Genomic DNA, 20,676 nt, shown 5'->3' on the forward strand with positions numbered 1-20,676 from the left:
TAAAAGTGACGTTTTGCATGCACGCTGTTTATTCTTGTGCACCGTTTCTGTCCGTCGTACCCACCCACGATAAGCTTCGAGAGAGAACGAACGAACGAATGAACTAACAGAGAGAAAAGTCATGCTCGAGAAAGTACGTTAGAGAATCGTGTTCAGGGACATCGATTAACGGCGAATAGTCACAAGCCGTTAAATTTGTTGGTAGTATAGAGTTATCGTTATATTTATGGTGGCCATCGATGCGAACCAGAATGAAATATTCTCGCGGCTAATAGATCGTTCGATATGACGAATTTGAACGCCAGTTAACGTTGTTTTCGTCGTGTACTACACGATCGTTAACGCGCACACACTTTAGATATAGAATGATTCGTGGAAAAAAATGTTTTTATTTCTCGTTCGACGTGCCACGAAATAGATGGTGCGTGAGATCTATTTTTCGGGATAGAAAACGAAGGATTATGCTTAACGTTTATATATATATATATTCATTGACACGGCATTAATTAATCGTTATCTTTGATTTAAAAGTATTAGAATTTTTTAATCAAGTTATACTTTTTACGTGACGGTAACGATCAAATTTTATCAAACGACATGAAAAGAGAGGGAGCATAATGGTAGGGAGAGAGACAGTGAAATAGAACCTTTAGACGATCGACAGTTCAACGAGATTATAGAAGGTTTTAATATTAGTGTGTGTGTGTGTATTAGAATCAATTTATATACCAATTAAAGTAAGAATAAGTAGATTTGTTTATACATGAAATATATTCGTAATATTAAACTATTTTGATCTGATATTTTATTAGATGAATATTTTTCCAATTCAAAGTCATCACTGGCCAGGAACGTTAAAACAATTATATTTTAGTTTAAACAATCGAAAAATATTAGTAGAGTACATTATTGCGTCCGACACACCTTAAACGATTGTTAATTAATCGAAATAAATGTATATTATTATTTTAACCATGCCAGTAATGATTTTGAGTTAAAAATTTTCATTTAATAAAATATGTAATTTTGAAACACATATACTTTGTATTATTATTACTTTAACAGGTATTAAATTGATTCTGACATTAAAAAAAATTAAGAAAAAACAGTAAAAACAAAGGATGAACAATCCATTGTTAGACATAAAAAACCAGGTATTCTCCCTGTTATATGATTTTAATATACGGACGTTTTCTGTACATTATTTTTGTATTGCTTTAATTCACTCGTTATAAATAAAGCTTTCAAGTTAAACTCATTAAATATATTATAATCAATGTATAATAATGTGTATTTATTTTTCAATTTTGTTCATCCTAAACACATTATATATCAATAATTTTCAATGAGAGATCTAGTAAACGTAACGGCGTATGATTTTAAGTAACATCCATCGTAAACACGATTGAATTATTTACCACACGATACGCACACGAGTTTCATTTCTATCGCGTTGGTCGAAGCAACGAACATTCTTTTTTATTGTTTATTTCTTTTCAAACTAATATTCTCACTCTTTATATATAAATATATAGTAGAGTACAAGTTAGTTGGTGAACGTTGTGTCAGAAGCATTTGAAAGCAATCGCATTCGCGGTTCCACGAACGTGCAATAATCTTATCGGATATGATAATCCTAAAACGGAGAAGCTTTTCGCAGGAACGTTTTATCGGATCTTCGATGAGACAGACAGACCTCGAAGGTTTGACGAGGTTCTTTTTCGGTGAGGTGAAGTGAAGAGAGGAGAGAAGAAGACGACAAAAATGAAGAGAGAAAAAGAGAGAGAGAGAGAGAGAGAGAAAGAGAGAGAAAGAGAGAGAAAGAGAGAGAAAGAGAGAGAGGTGGTACGCGTTAGAAACTGCTAGAGACTGAAGGCGACAATAACCAAAAGACTAGAGTTAAGTGCAACTTTGACAATAAATAACCCAAGGCTGATACTAGAAGGAAAAAGAGGATACTACTGGGTACGTCGTTGCCTATGGGATCTTGATGTCTACTACACGGGTAAAGGGGACTTTGCACGTACACCTACGTAAATCGCATAGCTCTTCCCGACGATAAAGAACCAAACAGGGTTTTCTCGTTCGAAAAAAAATAAACGATGTTCTCTATACACTCTCGATGGTAATACAACATTTTTTTTTCTTTCCCAAAGAAGGGGACCCAGAGTTTATTCTAGGAGAATTGATAACAACCAACCAACCAACCAACCAACAAACCAACCAACCATCTGAGAAAAGTATCCAAGAAATCTCGCATAAACTAAATCTTTGAAAATTCGTACGAATCTTTGTACGAATTTTTAGAAACTTATCAAGAAATAAAAAGAGAGAGAGAGAGAGAGAGAGAGAGAGAGAGAAAGAGAGAGAGAGAGAGAGAGGAGGGGGTCCAAAGGGAGAAGAGATGTCACTGAATCATAGATATTACGTGAGTATAGTTCCTTCAAATTTTTTAACACGTTCCCTGGCATGCTATTTACGAAGATACATATCATTTCTAGGCCACGTGTACCGTTTTCGGTACACGTTAACAAGTTTAATAATTTTCTATAAATACCTGTTTTTTTTCTTGTTTTTGAAACAGAATATATATTTTAGAATAATTGAAATAAGAGTTATGTACAAAAGTAAATACAAAATAAAAAGTATGTTTTATATTTGACTTATATTTTCATGTAGCGATGAATTTTGTTAAAACAATCAATGCATAAGTATGGCTTAATAGGACAATCATTAAAAAAGGTTGTCACCATTTATATGGTATTTCCCGCGTTTTCACTATTATAATTTACACATAACTACTTATCACGCCGCGTGTACGGTTATCGGTGCATAAGACGGTGTTACCAGCAGTTACTTTCAGGTGAAAACATCTGAAATGAAAAAATTTAGCTTGGCGTACAAATGCATTTTAGCGTGTGCCGAAAACGGTACACGTTGCAGAAAACGTGTTAAACAATTGTATCCCTTATCGTTAATTTTTATTCCTTTTGAAATCGATATGTTATATTATTGTCATAAGAAAGAAAACGAATAACGTATCACGAGAATTTTATTATCGTGACTGGGGAGAGGAGAGAGGGGGGAGATTGTTGGGGAACAAAAATATATGTAATTGGAATTTCATGCCCATGACCGTTGCAGGAGCATCGTTCAGACTGGAATAATATTTTATGTAAGAGTATCTAAAAAAATGTTTTTTTTTGGTATACAGAGTAAATCGCGGATTGATAGCGTCACTGTTATTTTCATCTCTGTGTAAGCAGAACTTTTTAGTTACGATATTCTCTCTCTCTCTCTCTCTCTCTCTCTCTCTCTATTTCTCTCTCTCTCTCTCTCTCTCTCTTTCTCTCTCTCTCTTTCTCTTGCTTTTCCTCTTTCTCTTGCTTTTCCTCTTTCTCCTGTCGAGAGGAGTACTTGTCGTCGAGCGCTCGGCCAACTTTAAAGTCGGTTAGTGGGTTGAAACCATCCCGAAAGTGAAAGATAAACGTTAAAGTAGAATCTAACGGAAAACATGATGATGATCATCGTTACGACGGGATAGTCTTGACGTTCAACGAACGATTTCGAAACTTTCTTCTAACGTCGCCCAAAATTATTGCCTTTTCAATTATCATCTTTTGCCTTTGATTTTAATGAACCTTTTTGAAAGGGGAAAATAAATAAAGCATAGACTTATTATTTAAAGTATAGCTTTATTATTTTAATTATTAATATAATCATTAAATCATCTTTGCCGAGTTTAATAAACTTTTCTAAAGGGGAAAATAAATAAAGTATAGGATAACTTTGTCATAACTAATAAGTATTAATATAAATCGTTAAATATACAACTTCGGGAAGTTGTATCAGAGTTGTTAACCTTTAACGTTATCGTTCTTGCCACTCTTAAAAGTAAAGTTATTCCAATGAAGTTCCCCTTTCATCCATGCATCAAACTCGTCGATTTTCCCTTTTGATGAGAGTTCACTTTTTTTTTTTTATTAATAGAGGAATATATAATTAAATCTGATAGCCGAGAATTATAAGATCATTTTTTGCTGACGTGATTACATTGACACATGAGTTGTTACAAATAATATTACAAAGTTAAGTGTAAACGGATATATTCTAACTGTTGCAAAATAATCATATTATCATTTAAGAAAAATCTTATTTCTAGGTTGTAAGGGGGGGGGGGGTAGAAGAACCTTTTCTAGTCTACGTACTAAATTAGAGTTTTCCAGTAAATTATTAGTTAGAAGAGTTTCGGATGGCTTGCTAAATGATTTTTGTAGCGTTCACTGACGATGAAAGTTCATAAAAGAAAAAGTGCAAACTAACGATTTAACACGTTCATCGTCGTTCACTGTAATTCGGTTGACATTTTTTTTTTTTCGTTGGGCGAGAACGCAAATTGACCGACGTAATGTTTTATCCTAAATATAAATTAACAATAAATATAACATATTTGTGTGTGTGCTATATTTTATTATATTTATATTTCAGTGTTTATTTCATTAACGATTCTATTTAAAATATTTCAGTTTAAAATTCTATTTAATACGAACACGAAAAACGTTACCCATAGTTGCTGGGTAATTGGGCCTTCCCCTCCCCCACACAAATATAGGTAACGTGGTTACGAACGTGTTAAAGAACAAATTTGAATCTCTCGATAAGTGTGTGGTTACTGTTCGCAGCTTCGAAAACCGGAATATCATAGATAAGCTAGGAATTCACGAGGTAAGCAAGAATATCGACCGTGTCATCATCATTCGAACGGATCTTCCTTTCCCTCTTCTTTCTCCTCTATTCATTTCCTTACCCCTTGTAACCCTATTTTCTGCAAAGTTAAGAGCGTTCTATCTTATGCCTTGAAAATGACGAAAGATATAGAGACATTCGGTACTTTGAGAGAGATACTCCTTTGATATTTTTTTTTTTTTTTTTTTTTTACATTTTATATACTTGCTTTTAACGAAATAATATATGCTCTCATAGGAGGGAAGGTGGGGCGTGGCATAGTAAAATCGTTCGCGCATTTTCGTATATAAATTATGTGTCATTTAATTAATCATCGTATATATCAATTTAAGCGAGAACTATTATTGAAGTCGCGCGAAACGGCATTGGGTGTTTTTTTTCTTTTTCTTTTGTTTTCTTTCTTTGACAAAAACGTGTAATTGCACATAAATAAATCCTTGTAACTTTGAACGGACTCGTTATCGTATAGAAGAAAAAAAGAAAAATGAAAAAACGAAAAATCTCGATTTCTCATAACTTTGAAGATCGCATCCAGTGTATCACAACCGGATTCAAGAAGTTAAAGGGGGATCGCATGACGTATCCCTCTATGGTGGACTAACTATCGACGGTTCTGTTAGTTACATCGATATTATTTATTGCAACAACTCGAGCGTAACCGATTCGCGTGGAAATCTTAAGCCGTTATACCGAGTCCTAGAGTGAAAGAATACGGAAAACCACCGTTCGAACGAGTACTTTTTCTTTTTCTTTATTTCGAACTTGTCTTCTCTACTTAATATCGATTATGAAAAAAGGAAAAAAAAATAGAATTTTAATAGATCGAAGATTTCGTACAAGTATTCCCCTCACCTCCCCGCACCAATTATCTTGCGAACGTGTTTTACCCATTGAAAAGAAACGTAAGTTCGATCTTTTAACGTGGATCAACTTTTGCGCGTTTATTTTCAAGCATTTATGTTAGGTCCGAATTCTGCGTCACGTGTACCCCATACGTTTTTCGCACACGTTTTTCGCACACGTTTTTCGCACACGTTTTTCGCACACGTGCGGTGCAGATCTCGAAAACTATATAACTCGGCGTGCCAATTCGAAAACGTTCCTTTCTTTTTTTGCCCTTTCTAGAAGATTTTTAAAACGTCCGAAATATTTTCTCTACTCCGTCGATCTTAACATATTCGACCACCGACGAAGAAAACTCTGACGATGTTTAAAATCGAAGGTTGCATTAGAAGTAATGAACGATTATCATTTTTTATCGCGCGTGTCTGTCTGCTTAGTGTTTTTACTTTTTTTTGTAATTTCATTTTATAATTTATCCTTTGACTGTTATGTCAAATACGTGTTTGTCAATATGAATGTAAAATAATGTAATGTTGGTTTGCGTATTGATTATTTTTTTGAGTCTTATTACATGAAAATTAAATATTAAGAAAAAAAGCATTAATTATTAAATATAATTTATTATTAGAATTTGTGTGGTTAATAATATCAATCAACGGAAACAGTCGTACTAATAATAAATTATTCCGTCCCTACAAAACACTTCAGCTAAAAGTATTCAGCACTCAAAGGGTTAATACACTGTATAATACACTTTAAAATCTTCAAAATCGAATGTCATTAACAGGATATTCAAAAATTGATCATTTTCAAGATTTATATATATAAAATATGTAGGATCTTTTTTATAAATTAAATTGTTTTTTTATTGACAACTGATATTTTATTCGAATGTTTACATGGGTGTTAACCCTTTAAACGAGGAATGGTTGAATAAAACGCATCTCATGAAAAAGGAGAACCAGAATTACGATGATTTCTACTCTTTCAGCAAATACAATATGATACGATTGAATTACACGAGTAAAGAAACATTTTTACTTCCTTTAAAATCGATTTATCTGGAGCGTATTAATCTGCTCGAAGTAAAACGATTATAATGAAAGAGTGTTTTAATATCAAACATTATTATCGATCATCGCGAGAGATTTCATTTCTATTATGGGTGGTAGAAGCGAATGTTGTTTGTGCATCGTTGCACGAAAGAGAGTTTTAAGTACCTTCAGCTTGTACGATGATAATATCGAAAAATAAATAGTTGATTTTCCTCTGTAACGAACCAACAACACCGATTTCGATCTCGTACCATCAGGTATGATATTTCAGAAAATGCATTAACGTTATATTTTTCAAGAAATATTTTTTTCTTTAAACTTTTGTCCACCCAATTTCTCACCTCTCTCTCTCTCTCTCTCTCTCTCTCTCTCTCTCTCTCTTTCTCTTTATCGAAAAAGAGGTCACGTTGGGAGTTTGCGCTAAGAAAGAATCGTAGGAATTTAAACGGGAGCTTACACGTTCCCGCATCGAAATAACGATCGTCCGAAGGGCCACTTGGAAGTTTAAAAGTACGCGACGGTTCTTTCTCCACTACAGCATTTGGAACAAAAGGTGTATTATCGTATCTTTCGAATGCTTCCTCGTCTGTCTTCTATATAAATTGCCGAAGATCGAATAGCGTTTCTTCTTTGTCGACCAGTCGCATCTGTTAGCTCCATTCCTTCTCCGAGGATTTAAACGTTATTACATTTTTCTTACGTCGATCTAATGAAACGTTCAATGAAATGCTACGAAAATTTATACGTTTCACGACTATTTCTATCGATTTAATTCTAATCGACTGACAAAATGGTTTGCAAATTAAATGCATAGGATTGTAAAAATCATGCCGATACAGTGACAACAATTATGTTAATGCGGATATTCTATAGAATGACCGAACAATCAGTGAAATACTGTTTATTTTATACATATATTAGCCGTTTGTTTTTTTATTTTTTCCGCCAAATGATTTTTACGACAGTTCAACCCTTATCGGTCGTAAGTCACCTCTCACGTAACAACAATACTTTGTCGCCGCGGTCCTCCTAATGATAATAATAATTAGATAATTAATAATCTCATATATTTGTAATACTCCTAAAAAAAAAAAAAAGGAAAAGAAAAGAAAAAAATAATTTTTAACAATAACGTGTTATTCTTAAAATACTGAAAATATTGTAACATATTTATCGAAACCAGCTACAACTTAGTGAGAATCACATATATAATATAAAGCTGACAACCGATAAGGATTAAACTTTCAGTTGTAGATATTATTACGTTCAACACCGATAACCAAAAAAATAATATTGAAATGGACTTAAGGCCACTTTCAAAATAAACGGCTCATATATTACATAAGTATATAGGGTAGGGAATAAAAAAAAAACCGCGTTGTTATCGCATTTGGAAAAAAGTTTGAATTTGGCGGGAAGACAATTTGGTTGGAGATGGTGGGGGAAATAGTTGGATGGGTTGGGGTAGGAGTAACGACAAGGCGAAGGAGAAGAAGAGCCGGCGGTTCGCACTGCCAAAACCCGCGACCCAGATACCGATCGACCCACCTACACACACCCACACACACAGACAGAGACGCTACTACCTGGAAGAAAGAAAGAGCCTTTGGGAAAGGTATTTGAGAGTGAGAGAGAGAGAGAGAGAGAGAGAGAGAGAGAGGAAAAGATAGAGTCTGTATTCTCGTAGCTGCGCGTATCTCTAACCCTTGCTCATACTCGTACTCGTGCACTGTGTACTAGTGTAAGAACGTTACGACGGGGGAGGGGATGCAAACTGCACTCTCGTGCACTCTCCTGCAACCCTTGCTCAAACTGCGAGCACACACGCAGAAGAGAGTAGCGGATGGGCGTGTAACCGCTTGCCTAACCGCAAGTTCGTAGTCGTGGCTCAGTTGCTGCAGCTTCTGCTGCTGCACCAGAAGGGCTAGAGAGAGAACGAGAGAGAGAGAGAGAGAGAGAGAGAAAGAGAGAAAGAGAGAGAGAGAGAGAGAAAGAGAGAGAGAGAGAAATACCAAGCACACTTACTTTCCTTTCCTAGCTTGTGCCTCGATGCATTTTACTCCAAGTAAAGTGCACTTAAACGCTCGGCTCCAGCGGACCGTCCGAGGGAGGATGAGGATGAGGATGAGGATGAGGAGGAGGAGGAGGAGGAGGAGGAGGAGGAGGAGGAGGAGGAGAATCTTTTCCTCCTTTTCTACACGCTGCCAAGAAGAGGATGCGCTTCCGAGGAAGCTTAAGATGGACGAGAGTCAAGAGGGATGCACGTTTACAGTCCACACTTTTCTTCATCTTTATTAAGAAATTGGCTCTTAACCGCTTCTTCCTACTCGATTTTATTTTCTTATCTTATTTTTTTGATTTCTCTTACCTCCTTTTGGGAGGGTTCCTTAGTAGATGTCAACGTTTCCTTTGGTAGATACAGGTAGCCCTCCTATAACACAGTTTCGCTAAAACATAATTCATAAATTGCGAAAACTTTTCTACAACACTTTGTACTTTTACAGTACTGAATAACATGATTTTGTTGAACATATTTAAAAATCTCAAATTACCTTAAAATAATAACGAGAAGGAATAATGAACTCTGGGTTTCACACAACACGGCACTTTCTAGGAACCTATCTACCGTGTTATGGGAGGGTTACCTGTATATTAGAATGAAGAAAAGTTTAGGATTGTACAGGGGACGTAAAACGAGAAGGAAAACGGAAAATATTTAATCAGCCGTCATGGTAAACTTAACCCTTACAAGTTTGTGGGACAATCCGTTTATGCATATTACTCTTCTAAAGGTAGCACTGGGTTATAGGACTTCGTGTCTCATAAAATTTAATGCCGTTACGACAAAGTTCAAGATTACGTGTCAAGCTAGACCACCTATATTACTAAGAGCATTATATCACCCCGGCTACATTGGAGAGTCAAAATCTCGGATAAATGATCCATCAAACTCCTTACATTGATCTCATAATATTTTTCCACCTTTTTCTCTTTCATTTCTTTTCTTTTAGATCGAATCAAACGAAGTTATTCGATTTCATTAAAAGCCACTGTGGCGTGCGGGGTAATTTGTACGACTCGAGTAAAGAAAAAGTGAAAGTACTCGAGGGGAGATTTATCATGAAAAATCAAATATATCTTATTTGATTTATTTGGCATTCCCGTTATGCGAACTTGTACCGGTGAACTCTAAAGTAGCTACGAATAACAAACAGTCGGATGTATGCAGATCTGGAAGTTTGCGGGCTCTGTTAGAAAACGATGTCCGCATCGTTTTGCGACTATCCGACAGGCGGGAACCCGCAACGGAATCGCTGACGCGATTAGTCAACGTGCCAAAATAGGCTGTTACTGGGTCAGTGTTGCCAACTGTCATCAAGAATATTGTCCTGAGTGAGTTTGATCGTAAAAAAAGACAGGAACGTGACGTTTTAAGCGAAAGAAGGTGAGGATTCAACGAGAACGTTATTTCGTCTTAATCGATAGCGAAACGTTTGAAGGGTCATTCAGCGAGAAGAAAAAAGGAAATCGCGGATTGGTTAAGGTGTTGTCAAGATTTAGAGTAGCTAGCTTTGAACAAGTCTAGTGGTTTGCTCCCGTTTAATGTTTCCGACGATGACAATGAATAGAAGAAAGGGTACGAAGAGGATTGAAGAAGGTTCGACGAAAAAATAAGTTTGACCAATTTCCGCGTTATCTAATAATATATTTTCTAAATTTACAACCGTGATTATTTCTCGTATCATTTTCGTAACTTATTATAGGAGGACATAAACGCGTTCGAAAAAAAAAAACAACGATAATTTTGCAATAGATCTACTTATCGTCGAATATATACAACTGTACATACGAGGAATCAAATGAAGAACGTTATCGGCTTTGGCAGTTTAATTGAAAGAAAGTTGATATCATCTATCGTCCCTAATTAAGATTAATGACCACCGGTTTTGAGCGTACATGATAATGGGGAGAAAGTGGTTTAAGAGTTTATACAGAATTTTCTAATGTCAGAAGATAAATATGTAAGTACATAAAGTATAGTTAAGAAAATCTAGCGTGTCTCGTTTCTATTCGTTTAACGGTTGTCACAATAAATAAGCTTATCTTATAAACGAATTCGATGAAGATATCGTTGCTTAAAGGGGAAAAGTGTTACATGTGATAATAAGAAATAATAGATTTTTCTTTCGTTAAGAAATGCGATACGAGTTACGAGTTAACGATTACAATTGGACCGCTGCAAAGAGAGAGAGAGAGAGAGAGAGAGAGAGAGAGAGAGAGTGAGAATAGCTAGCCTAGCTCAAAACTGTTTCATTTCGTTCGAAAGTTTTCCATTTTATTTTAGGCAAACGTTCATTGAATTATTAGTACAAAATTGAAATGAATTTCTACGATATTTCATAGTTCGAAGTTGTAAACAAATTAAATTGTTTTACAAAATCGATGCACAAGTTTCCTATGGAATAAACTAAGATTAACAGAGAAGAGTATTATCGTTATCTATCATCTCGAGCTTTTTCGAAAGGCCCCCCATTTCTCTCATCTTTTCTGATCTAATTAAATGTAAACAATGCGCAGATTACCAAAGAAAAGAGAGGATTGTTCCTTGTCATACTTGGAAAGTCGAGAAGGAATAGAGAAAACAATTTAGATGCCACAATGTCGAGAGATATTTCATTTCCGCAAAAGGGTGTGGGGGTAAAGGCAGACGCTGTAAGAACTCTATTATCGTGTAGGAAGTGGTAGCAGTAGTAGTGGTAGCAGCATTTAGCTCGGAGAGAGAGTAATTCATAATTTCTTATGCAAATGGTACGACCTTTACAAAAACGATTTACGCAAATAAATGTATCATCAAGATTATTAAATATACATTATATAATATTGTGCGTAAATTTGATGTTAAGATATGAATTAATTCATCGTTGTTTATAAAACGAAGATTGTTTTGATGGGTTTTAATATACACCGTTGTCTTATACGACTCCTCCTCCTCCTCCTCCTCCTCCTCCTCCTCCTCCTCTGTCGTTTCGTGCGATCTTCGTTTTGGCAAGAAAAAGCTATGGAAGTTATATTCTAGCAGTATAAAGTACGGATCTATTGTAGAAAATGGGCGACCCGCGAAAGGTGCTCGTTATCATCTCCGGTAAGAATAGAAAGCCCGGCAAATAAGAATCTTTTGTAAAAAAAAAAGGTCTACGGAAAGAAAAGTGAAGTCTTGCTGGTGGTGGCCTACCGCTGGTAGTTACGTTCAAAAACCCTTCGCCACTTTGCGACCCGTGTCTTTATATACACTACGAAAATAACGAGCTCTTCTTTTTCAAAAGAAAAGAAAAGAAAAGAAAAGTAAAAAAAAAGAAAGTAAGAGAGACTTCGAATGTTCGTGCACGCGGTGGAGTTCATCTTGAAGAAAATATATATCATTCATAGTTCATCACCCTTCGCACAACAACCAACCTAAATCGATTAAAATCAAATGTTTTTATTCTCTTTGAAACTTTGGAAAAGCGATCGGAGGTCGGAGATTAGGTCCTTGTGCGTCGAATAGCAGTTCTGGGCTCTTTTGTCAGGTGACAGGGTTCCCGTCTACGTGTGTATGCATGTGTGTGTTAGGTCAGCATTTCCGTATCAAAGTCTGAGGTATTATATGCTCCGCGTGAAACCGGGTCGGCATCGTTTTCAGAACACGACTCCCTCCCCGCTCCCCACACCCCTATCCCTTCTTTTCTACCAACTACCTCGTCGAGATATTTCATTTTGTTATCGCGAAAGCTCTCGATGATGCCTCTGTATATATACACGTTGCATACCTGCATACGTGGGTTTTCTCTCACCTTCACCCGAAAAATCTATATACCTATATTTTTTTCTGTTAAAGACAGAGTTAAAGGAGAGAAACTGGCTGATCCAGACATGCATTATCATCATCAATGTTCCCTCCCCCTCCCTCCCTCTCGATCGTATTCGCAGCATATCGACACGAGCAGGGGGTACCAAGCCCGTGCCAAAGAGATTTCATTGTACACTTCCGTCGCTTGTAAAATGCGAGATAGGATCGATCGAAACGATTCGCCCGACCCGAATAACCCGCCGATTGAATTTGCCCGTTGTTATTTATTTAGGGTGCTTCTCTCACCCACTCTCTCATTCTCTCTCTAGATTCTCAAGCTATTTCAATTTTCTTTTTTCTCGCAAGAGAGAGAGAGAGAGAGAGAAAGAGAAAGAAAATGAACGAGGGATAGAGAAAAGAAAAACCAAAGGTTAGTAAGGGAAAGATTTCCAAGAGATACGACAGGAGAACGATCGATTTTAATTTCCGCTCGGTTGAAGAAATAAATTGAACCCGACGACTCGCACGTGTGTGCGAAGGAATATCGACTATATATATATGTGTTCTTCGATATCGCGTATGGCCCCCCGTTCAAAAACGTAACAAAGAACTTTGACCAACTTTGAAACTTTGGACAAAATGATTCTTCGCTGTAGATCTTCTTTCGTAACCTAATTAATTATACGTTTTAATTATATCTCTCGTTGTAATATTAATTTTTGTATATTAATTAATATTAGAGCACTTTGATTGCCACGCAGAAATCACTTGTTTCGCTCAGGACTTTACACGATAGTACTTTTATTATTCAACATTTCATACAAATTAATCTTTCATTCGCCGATGTTCCTATAAAAATTTGTAATTGTTCAATGGGGATACATTTTATTTCAATGTATATTCTAATTAGCGATGTCACCAATGATGATCATCATGGCTTACATTAGATTGAAAAAAAATATCCCTAAAAACCCCCGAAAGGGGAGGTTTTCTCCCTTCTTTATTCCTCGTCATAGGGATGGGGGTTGACTCGAAATTTATTTATTTCTATCATTCATCTACGTTTCCCTGCTTTTTTTTATTTATCTCCAGCCGCACACCCTTTTCCCTTTACTGTAAATCTTTTAGCCATTTAACCTGCTAACGCGTACTTTTTGTACGAGGTAGGACGTCGCGACGCCCTTTCTATGCTTTCCGTGAAAAGCTGAAAAATTCTTCTCTCGTTCGTTCTACCCCACCCGCCCCCTTTTTTCCTCTTTCTCTTTCAAGCGCGCGTATATTCTACGGGGGCTACTCTACTCTACGCAGCAGGATTAAAATGACCGTTTTGCTTTTACGATCTTCCTCCGACGTTAACGACCCATCCCCCCGTCGCTTCGTCGTAAAGCTCGACTTCAAGCTCGACGTCATACTTTCCGCAGGAATAAGGGAGGAGGAAGGGAGGAGGAAGGGAGGAGCTACGCTTTGCAATCGCGCATCTGATCGCGTGACCCAAATAGAGGAGGAGCACACCTCTACGTAACAACACCCTTTTCCTGCTTATACGGACTAACTTGAAATATCTTTCATTTTGTCCTTGTTGTTTACTCACCCCCCCCCCTCCTCCACCGTCGTCCCTCTTCCTTCCAGCCCTATTTTATTGAAACTATCGTTCGAGAACGATCTTTCGAGCTCGTGCGCTATCTTCTTCGACGCTTAATATTACCTCGTTAAATTGTTCACGTTTAAAAGAGGATGATAACACGTATAGACACCGGGTGGATGGATTTAGGCATTAAATGTAGGCGCAATCCGATTTTTGGAGGCCCAATTTAGTAGAAAATATTTTCGGTAAGATTTACGTGGTGCATTCTACGTCAACGTTTTGAATCATTTCATTTGATTTTCGTTGCTATAGTGATTTGTTGAGATTACAGGGTCCCATGGTCCCAGGCCTCAAGCGGGTGGCGGGCGGCCTAGTGCGTCACTGGCGTATACAAAAGAAAAGCTTTTACAGCAAATCCCTAATTAATCGGTAACAATGTTTACGTTGCAACTTGTGGAAAGAAAGTCCGATCGGGACAACAAGTAACGTCTACCAACGCGCATTGAGACCAAGAGAATTAATTAATTATCCACTCTGAGCACGGAAAAGTTCCCTCTCCCTAGCTCCCCCCGACCCGTCTACCCCTCCTTTCATTCCCGTTTAAAGTCGGAAACAGTTTGAGCGACGGTTCGTTCTACGCTTGTTTCGTTATTCTTTTATACCCGGAGAATCGGACATCGTTTTCTCTTCGGATAATCGATAATCGTTAGAAACGGCGAGAATGCACCCTTCATATTATCGAAAGAACGACCTTGTAAGTAACGAAAATCGAAATAAACGCAGAAATTAGAATTAAATCGTGCAACGTTTCCCCATAGACCGATGGAAAATAATCATGGGAAACGCTTCATGGTAAGTTCGTAAGAAATAAACTCGACTACAATTATCCCCCCTCACTGTTGTTTTAAAATTCTTCGGAAAATCGTGCAGTAGCGTTACGAAATTAAGGATACTATTCGATCGTGAATAAATGCAAAATTGAGGCACTATTACCTATCCCCATCCCTTTTGCTTTGGAATTCTCTTTAGTTCCCCCCAACCTCCCCCTCTATTGTAATTAATTTCATTCGTGATTCTCGATTTTCCATCGACGAAAATACACGGGTCTTATTGTTAGACGTGACGGTTCTCAATCTATTTTTCACTGATCGGGTTAAAAATATTTGGACCTGTTCGTTTCCTAGACGAATAAATCGTCGAAAGCTTAATAATCTTATCGCCTTTCGTACGATTTGCTTTATTTTTTTCCGACAATGGAGGACCAAAATTTCTTGGAAAAAATAACTTTGACAGTTGGAAATAATAATAATGGAGGAAATAAGGGTGGCGGTGGGGGTGGGGTGGGGGTTTGGGAAAAGATTTTGAACAGGCATAAAGAGTATGACGAAGAGCAATTGTCCGTGGGAGGAGAACGTCCACATTAAATACCTTTGAGACTGTAGGAAGAATTACAAAGGGAAACGGTAAATCACTCATGAAAATGGGTAGCTCGTTAATAAGGTGCTACCAGGGTTGAGGAAGTGAGATCGGCTACTGTGTGTACCAGAACGCTCCAAACTGGCAGAGTACCAAGTCATGAACAATACATCCTAGAATTCCGACACGTTCTCCATTCGAACCGATCGAAGTTACCTTACCTAGTTTGCCGTTCAAAATTTCACCTATCAGGGTGAGAATACTGTTCGAACGGTGTTCGAACGGTGTTCGAACGCCGTTAGAACGCTCCTTCCTTGCCTATGTGTAAACGTTTTTAATCGTTTGTAAACGTCGATGATACACCGTTCCTTATTTTTTTTATTATAGGAAATTGCAGGATGATGTGTATATATATATATATATATATGGGATTAGTGTGATCAGTATTTATACTGATTGTCAATTTGAAAAATATAGTTTAGAGATAAACGCGATTGAAGTTTCGGCTAGTAATATATTGTATATATATATGTGTTTGAAGAACCTATAAATCTTGAAAATGATCAATTTTTAAGTAGAAATTCGGCAAAAGGAATTAAGGATAGAAGTATTATTTGATTTCTATCAAAGAACTGAAAGACTCGTTTTATTCTGTTGGACTTGAAACGATGCCTTGTGGTAGAAAGGAAAGAAGTAAGGAAAATTCCATGAAATCGAGAGGCTCGATTTTCGGAGTCGCTCGGTAGGTGGTGGTTTTACCAAGCGGTCAAATCTTTTTCAAAGATTTCCTAGATGGTTTCATCCTTTTACGATCATATAACCCATTCTTCTTCCGTCTAAGGATCGTCCCACTTTTATATATCCAACGTGATATATTCTATAATTTGATAAGTTACATTCATTGCTACGAAACTGTCAGGATGACTAAACGAGAAAGATGTTATATAGGATCTAACGCAGGAATTTTTTGTTCGATTCGTAATCGCGTCAAGTCATCTAGAGTTAAACTTAAATACGATAATAAAGAAATAAGTTTGACGAAGGAATGATTTCTTTCGTTCTCCGATGATCGTTCAATTTATTTTCTCTCGAGTGGGGATACTTGAAAAAATAATTTAGATTAGATTATTCGATAGTTCATTGGAATTCCTTTCCGTGGTCTGAAATATGGGCAATTAAAATCAGTAGAGCAGACTTTTTTCCGAATTATAATGATGATATATTTGAAAGAAGAAACTAGCGAGAAAGTGATGGTTGTGCTGGTGATGGCCAATCGACGAAAGTTTTAAAGAAAGACGGACCACGCATACTCTTCTTTTGTTGCTTCTGGTAAGTTTCGTCTTTCGAAATATCGGGAGACAACCTTCTCATTTTACTCTTTTCTTCTGTTTTCCTAAACTCAACGTCTCGGTTCAACCAAAACGACAGATTTACCGGCCGTACGTGGCAAGATATCTTTGATATTTATTTAACTGACACGGAGACCCGAGGGCTAATAAATTTACCAAGGAAAAATAAGCTCCGAGAGCTTATTTCGACCCTTTAGATAAGGGCGCATAATTTAACTCGAGAAAAGTAGAAGAAGAGAGGGAAAGAGGAGAGAGAGAAAGATGACGCCAGAACAAGCGGTGGAGAAGACGGAAGAATAGGCAGATTATATTCTTTTTCCTTTTTTTTCTTTCTTTTTTTTTTTTCCTACGAGATACGTTCTTTTCTGCCCGAAGAAAAGATTGGCCCTTCGAAAGAGAAATCGAATGGGATTGTTAGGAGCTTCTTAACCATCTTACGCGGGACCGAACTACTTTTATATTGTTAACACGTTGACTGCCGAGCGCATTTCACGTAGTTTCCTCATGGCGCCAAAATGAATTTTTTATTATGTTCAAACATTATTATTTACAATTATTTGTATATTTATATTTTTACAGCAGATAAGGGAGGAGTCGTATAATAGTGTTTAATTATTCGTTGTGGAAGTCATCGATGATCCCCAAAGTCAGATTCGTCTGATCAAATGACTGCTTATAGTTCACAACTGCGAAAAACTATAAAATCGTAGAGGAAATTGGCAATGGAACTTTTACTGATTACTTGTGTTGTAAATTCAATGGTGTTATATAAACAAATAATTCGAAAAAATATTTAATGAAATGTTCTGACGATGAAGATTGCATTTTATCAAGCAATTACGTATAGAAAAAACATCGTCACAAGTAATGTATATTTACCTTGTATTAATAATATTATTTAAAAAAAAATTGATCAGTATCGATATTTACTCTAATTATGTATTTTACTATTGGTCAGTCAACGTCTTAAACACGATTCAAAGAACATCTTGTCGAATTAACGATACTTATTATTATTTTTTCTCCCAAATTATACTACCATTTAATCCGTCACTGTTTTTTTTTTGACAAAGAGTAATATGATTAGTGCAATATTGAGAGAAAGGGGGAGAGAGGATGAGAGAATTTACGGTGTGGTCCGGCAAATAATCGGTAAGCGCCAAGGCCGTGCCTGACTGAAAGACAAAACGCAATGATTTCATATGTTAGTTTCGATTGGAAAAATAAAGAAAAAAAAAGCCAAACGTGATCTTGGGTTGTGCGGCACTATATCTTGCCAAGGGGTGCGTCGAACCAGCGTCTGGCCCGAAACTATTTTTTTCTTTCTTCCCAACTTTGGATATTTTACGAGCGATCGACGTTTTCATTTCCTAACGTTTTGCTCTCGGAACGTTAGAGTACGAATGAGTAAAAGTAATAAAGAGAGAAAGAGAGAGAGAGAGAGAGAGAGAGAGAGAGAGAGAGAGAGAGAGAGGGAGAGAGAGAGAGAGAAGGAAGAGAAAAGTTCTCAACGTCTTCTCTCATTTCAAGAACCTTTTTCGAAATTCACGAGGGCTGGGGGCTGCAAATGCTTCTTGGCACAAATAACTTGGGCACGAGGTTGACACGGTAATAGTTAAGCGTGAGAAATAGTCGACCTCGGCCGAAATGTATTCTCTCTAGAGTATCGATTACACCAAAGTGGTTCTCATTTTTTTCCCCTCCCCCGTAACCATCGAAAACTTTAGAAGAAAACTTTACTCACAATCAAATCTTCTTTTCTTTTTTCTTTTATTATATTCATTTTGTACTTAACAATTTTGTCCGTGGATATTTGGTAAATTTCTGCCACCGTTTACTATCTTCGTTTCTTTATTCTTCTCCCCTTTCTACAAAAATAAGTTCCTTTCGATGATTTTCTTTTGATCTTATTTTTCTAAATTTTTTTTTTTTAGAAGGAGCAAAATAAATTTCAAGTTCAGGTTCGACGAGCGTGGAAATACATACGTCGTGCACTTGAACGCTATCGTAAGGAATATTTTTGTTGGCGATATTTAAATTTAGAAGGTCGAGCGTACAACACACACCGTCGTATCGTATCGTATCCTTCGTAGGACAAAACGGAGAAAGCCGTATGGACGAATGAGAAACTCGACTAACATAAAGCTCGGAATGAATTCGTGTTCTCGAATCTGTTACTAAAATAACGCGGTTGGTTGTTTGAATAATAAATCATTCGTCTCTCTCTCTCTCTCTCTCTCTCGGATTTGACGATCGGATCTGACGATCGGATCTGTACGATACGTAGAGATTTTATATTAATTTAACGGAAATAAATAGAAGAGAAGATTTTTAAAATGAGTCAAATAACTGTGATATAGTACCGATATAAGTGAAATATTTATTAACATGGTTTTTATTAATGCAATTATACGCGACCGATAATAATTTGCATTGGAAGTAAAGTAAGGCTGAATGTTTCAAGGTTAAGTTAAGAGAAAAAAAAAAGGAAGAGAAAGTTGGTAAGAGAGCCGCTGGCTTAATTACTGGTATTTAACGTAATAGCTCTTGAGCTATCGTTGCCGAATGAAACCTCCTTTCCCGTATTACTTGTTCCTCTAACGGTAATTATTGTGTAGCTAACAATAGGCCCGAGGTGGAGGAATACCTAAAACCGGACGAAGGGTTAGTTAGTTAATACGCACGGAGTCGGCAATGTTCCAGCGAAACTCGATTTTATCCCTCTTGCCATTTACAAATCCTCCTCTTTCTCCCTCATCCTCATACTCATCATCCTCATCCACCTCTTTCTCGATCATCGACAATGTTTCTACGTCTTCAGAATATTGCTTCTTGTTTCCCCAATAACGAACAGTTTCCATTTTAGGACACGGATACTCCCTCCTCCTTCAAATGAATCAAATTAGGAAAGTATACACACATATATGTATGTGTATATTAACGTTAAACTTACCACGTGCGATTAAGGCCTTACACACGTTCAGAATTTTCCAAAATTGATTTTTTTTTTTAACAGATTCTTCTTCTCTATAGTTTTAGGCTTATTTATGTGAAAGTCGGTTGCACAAAATCCCTATAGATCCAAAGTTATGGTAGAAAATGTGACTACTCGTCGATAGTTTGGTGCGCGCAGATAGCTGTCTTTTGTTTCAGACACTTCAAACTTTAAACGCGTTTTTCTCTAAACTATTTTTTCCGCCACGGTCTGTATAATAACTCATACAGTTGTTAATATTTTATTTAAATATTTGAAATCGTTTTCTCTATAATTGTCGCGAGCCGGATTTTTGATATTTTGAATGAACAATTTTATAAAAATAATTAAAGTGTAAAATTTATGACGTAAAACGCATACATTTGTTTAAACTGTCATAAATTGCTGAAATTTTCGAAATTCAAAATTTCGGCTCAGCAAACTATAAATTACTACAATATTATTTTACAAGAATTTTGTTAAATTTTGTAGATCGATCAACATTTACTGATGACAACCGTGGAGCAACTTTTTATTCTTAGTGTTGTGGATTACGTGATTTTCGTAAAAATAAAGTGAAATAAAATTAAGCATAAAATTGAAATACCAATAAAAAATGTGTACTATTTATTTTTATTAATTTTTATTGTAATCTCTACTACAAAATGTTTTTCTTTTAGCGCATTTTTGACGCTGCTAGACGTATGTAAGGTCTTAAATTGATCGCGTCTGGTAATTCGTAAAAATATAGTAATTTGTACAAAACAAAATGCAGCGAAAATGCATAAAGTAGTTTATATTATTCGTTTTTAAGTAAAAGATAATATATTGTTCATTATCGAATTAGCTAAAATTTTATTTTATATATATATATATATATT

At 36.4% G+C, this 20,676-nt stretch overlaps 2 protein-coding genes across 4 annotated transcripts in view; one reads left to right on the forward strand and one right to left on the reverse strand.

Annotated features, from left to right (window-relative positions):
- The window catches only part of LOC106791600 (mediator of RNA polymerase II transcription subunit 20), a 73,010-nt gene that overhangs the window by 14,545 nt on the left and 37,789 nt on the right, over window positions 1–20,676 (reverse strand). The window lies entirely within an intron of this gene.
- Window positions 1–20,676, forward strand: part of LOC106791599 (facilitated trehalose transporter Tret1-2 homolog) — a 62,032-nt gene that overhangs the window by 5,354 nt on the left and 36,002 nt on the right. Inside the window, exon 2 of the mRNA XM_014757341.1 lies at window positions 1,661–2,428. Coding sequence (XP_014612827.1) covers window positions 2,405–2,428 — 24 coding nt within the window. The 5' untranslated portion in view covers window positions 1,661–2,404. The remainder of the gene's footprint in view (window positions 1–1,660; window positions 2,429–20,676) is intronic.

The sequence above is a fragment of the Polistes canadensis genome, unplaced genomic scaffold (genome assembly GCF_001313835.1).
Source record: "Polistes canadensis isolate GaletaPanama2010 unplaced genomic scaffold, ASM131383v1 scaffold_324, whole genome shotgun sequence".
Lineage (NCBI taxonomy): Eukaryota > Metazoa > Arthropoda > Insecta > Hymenoptera > Vespidae > Polistes > Polistes canadensis.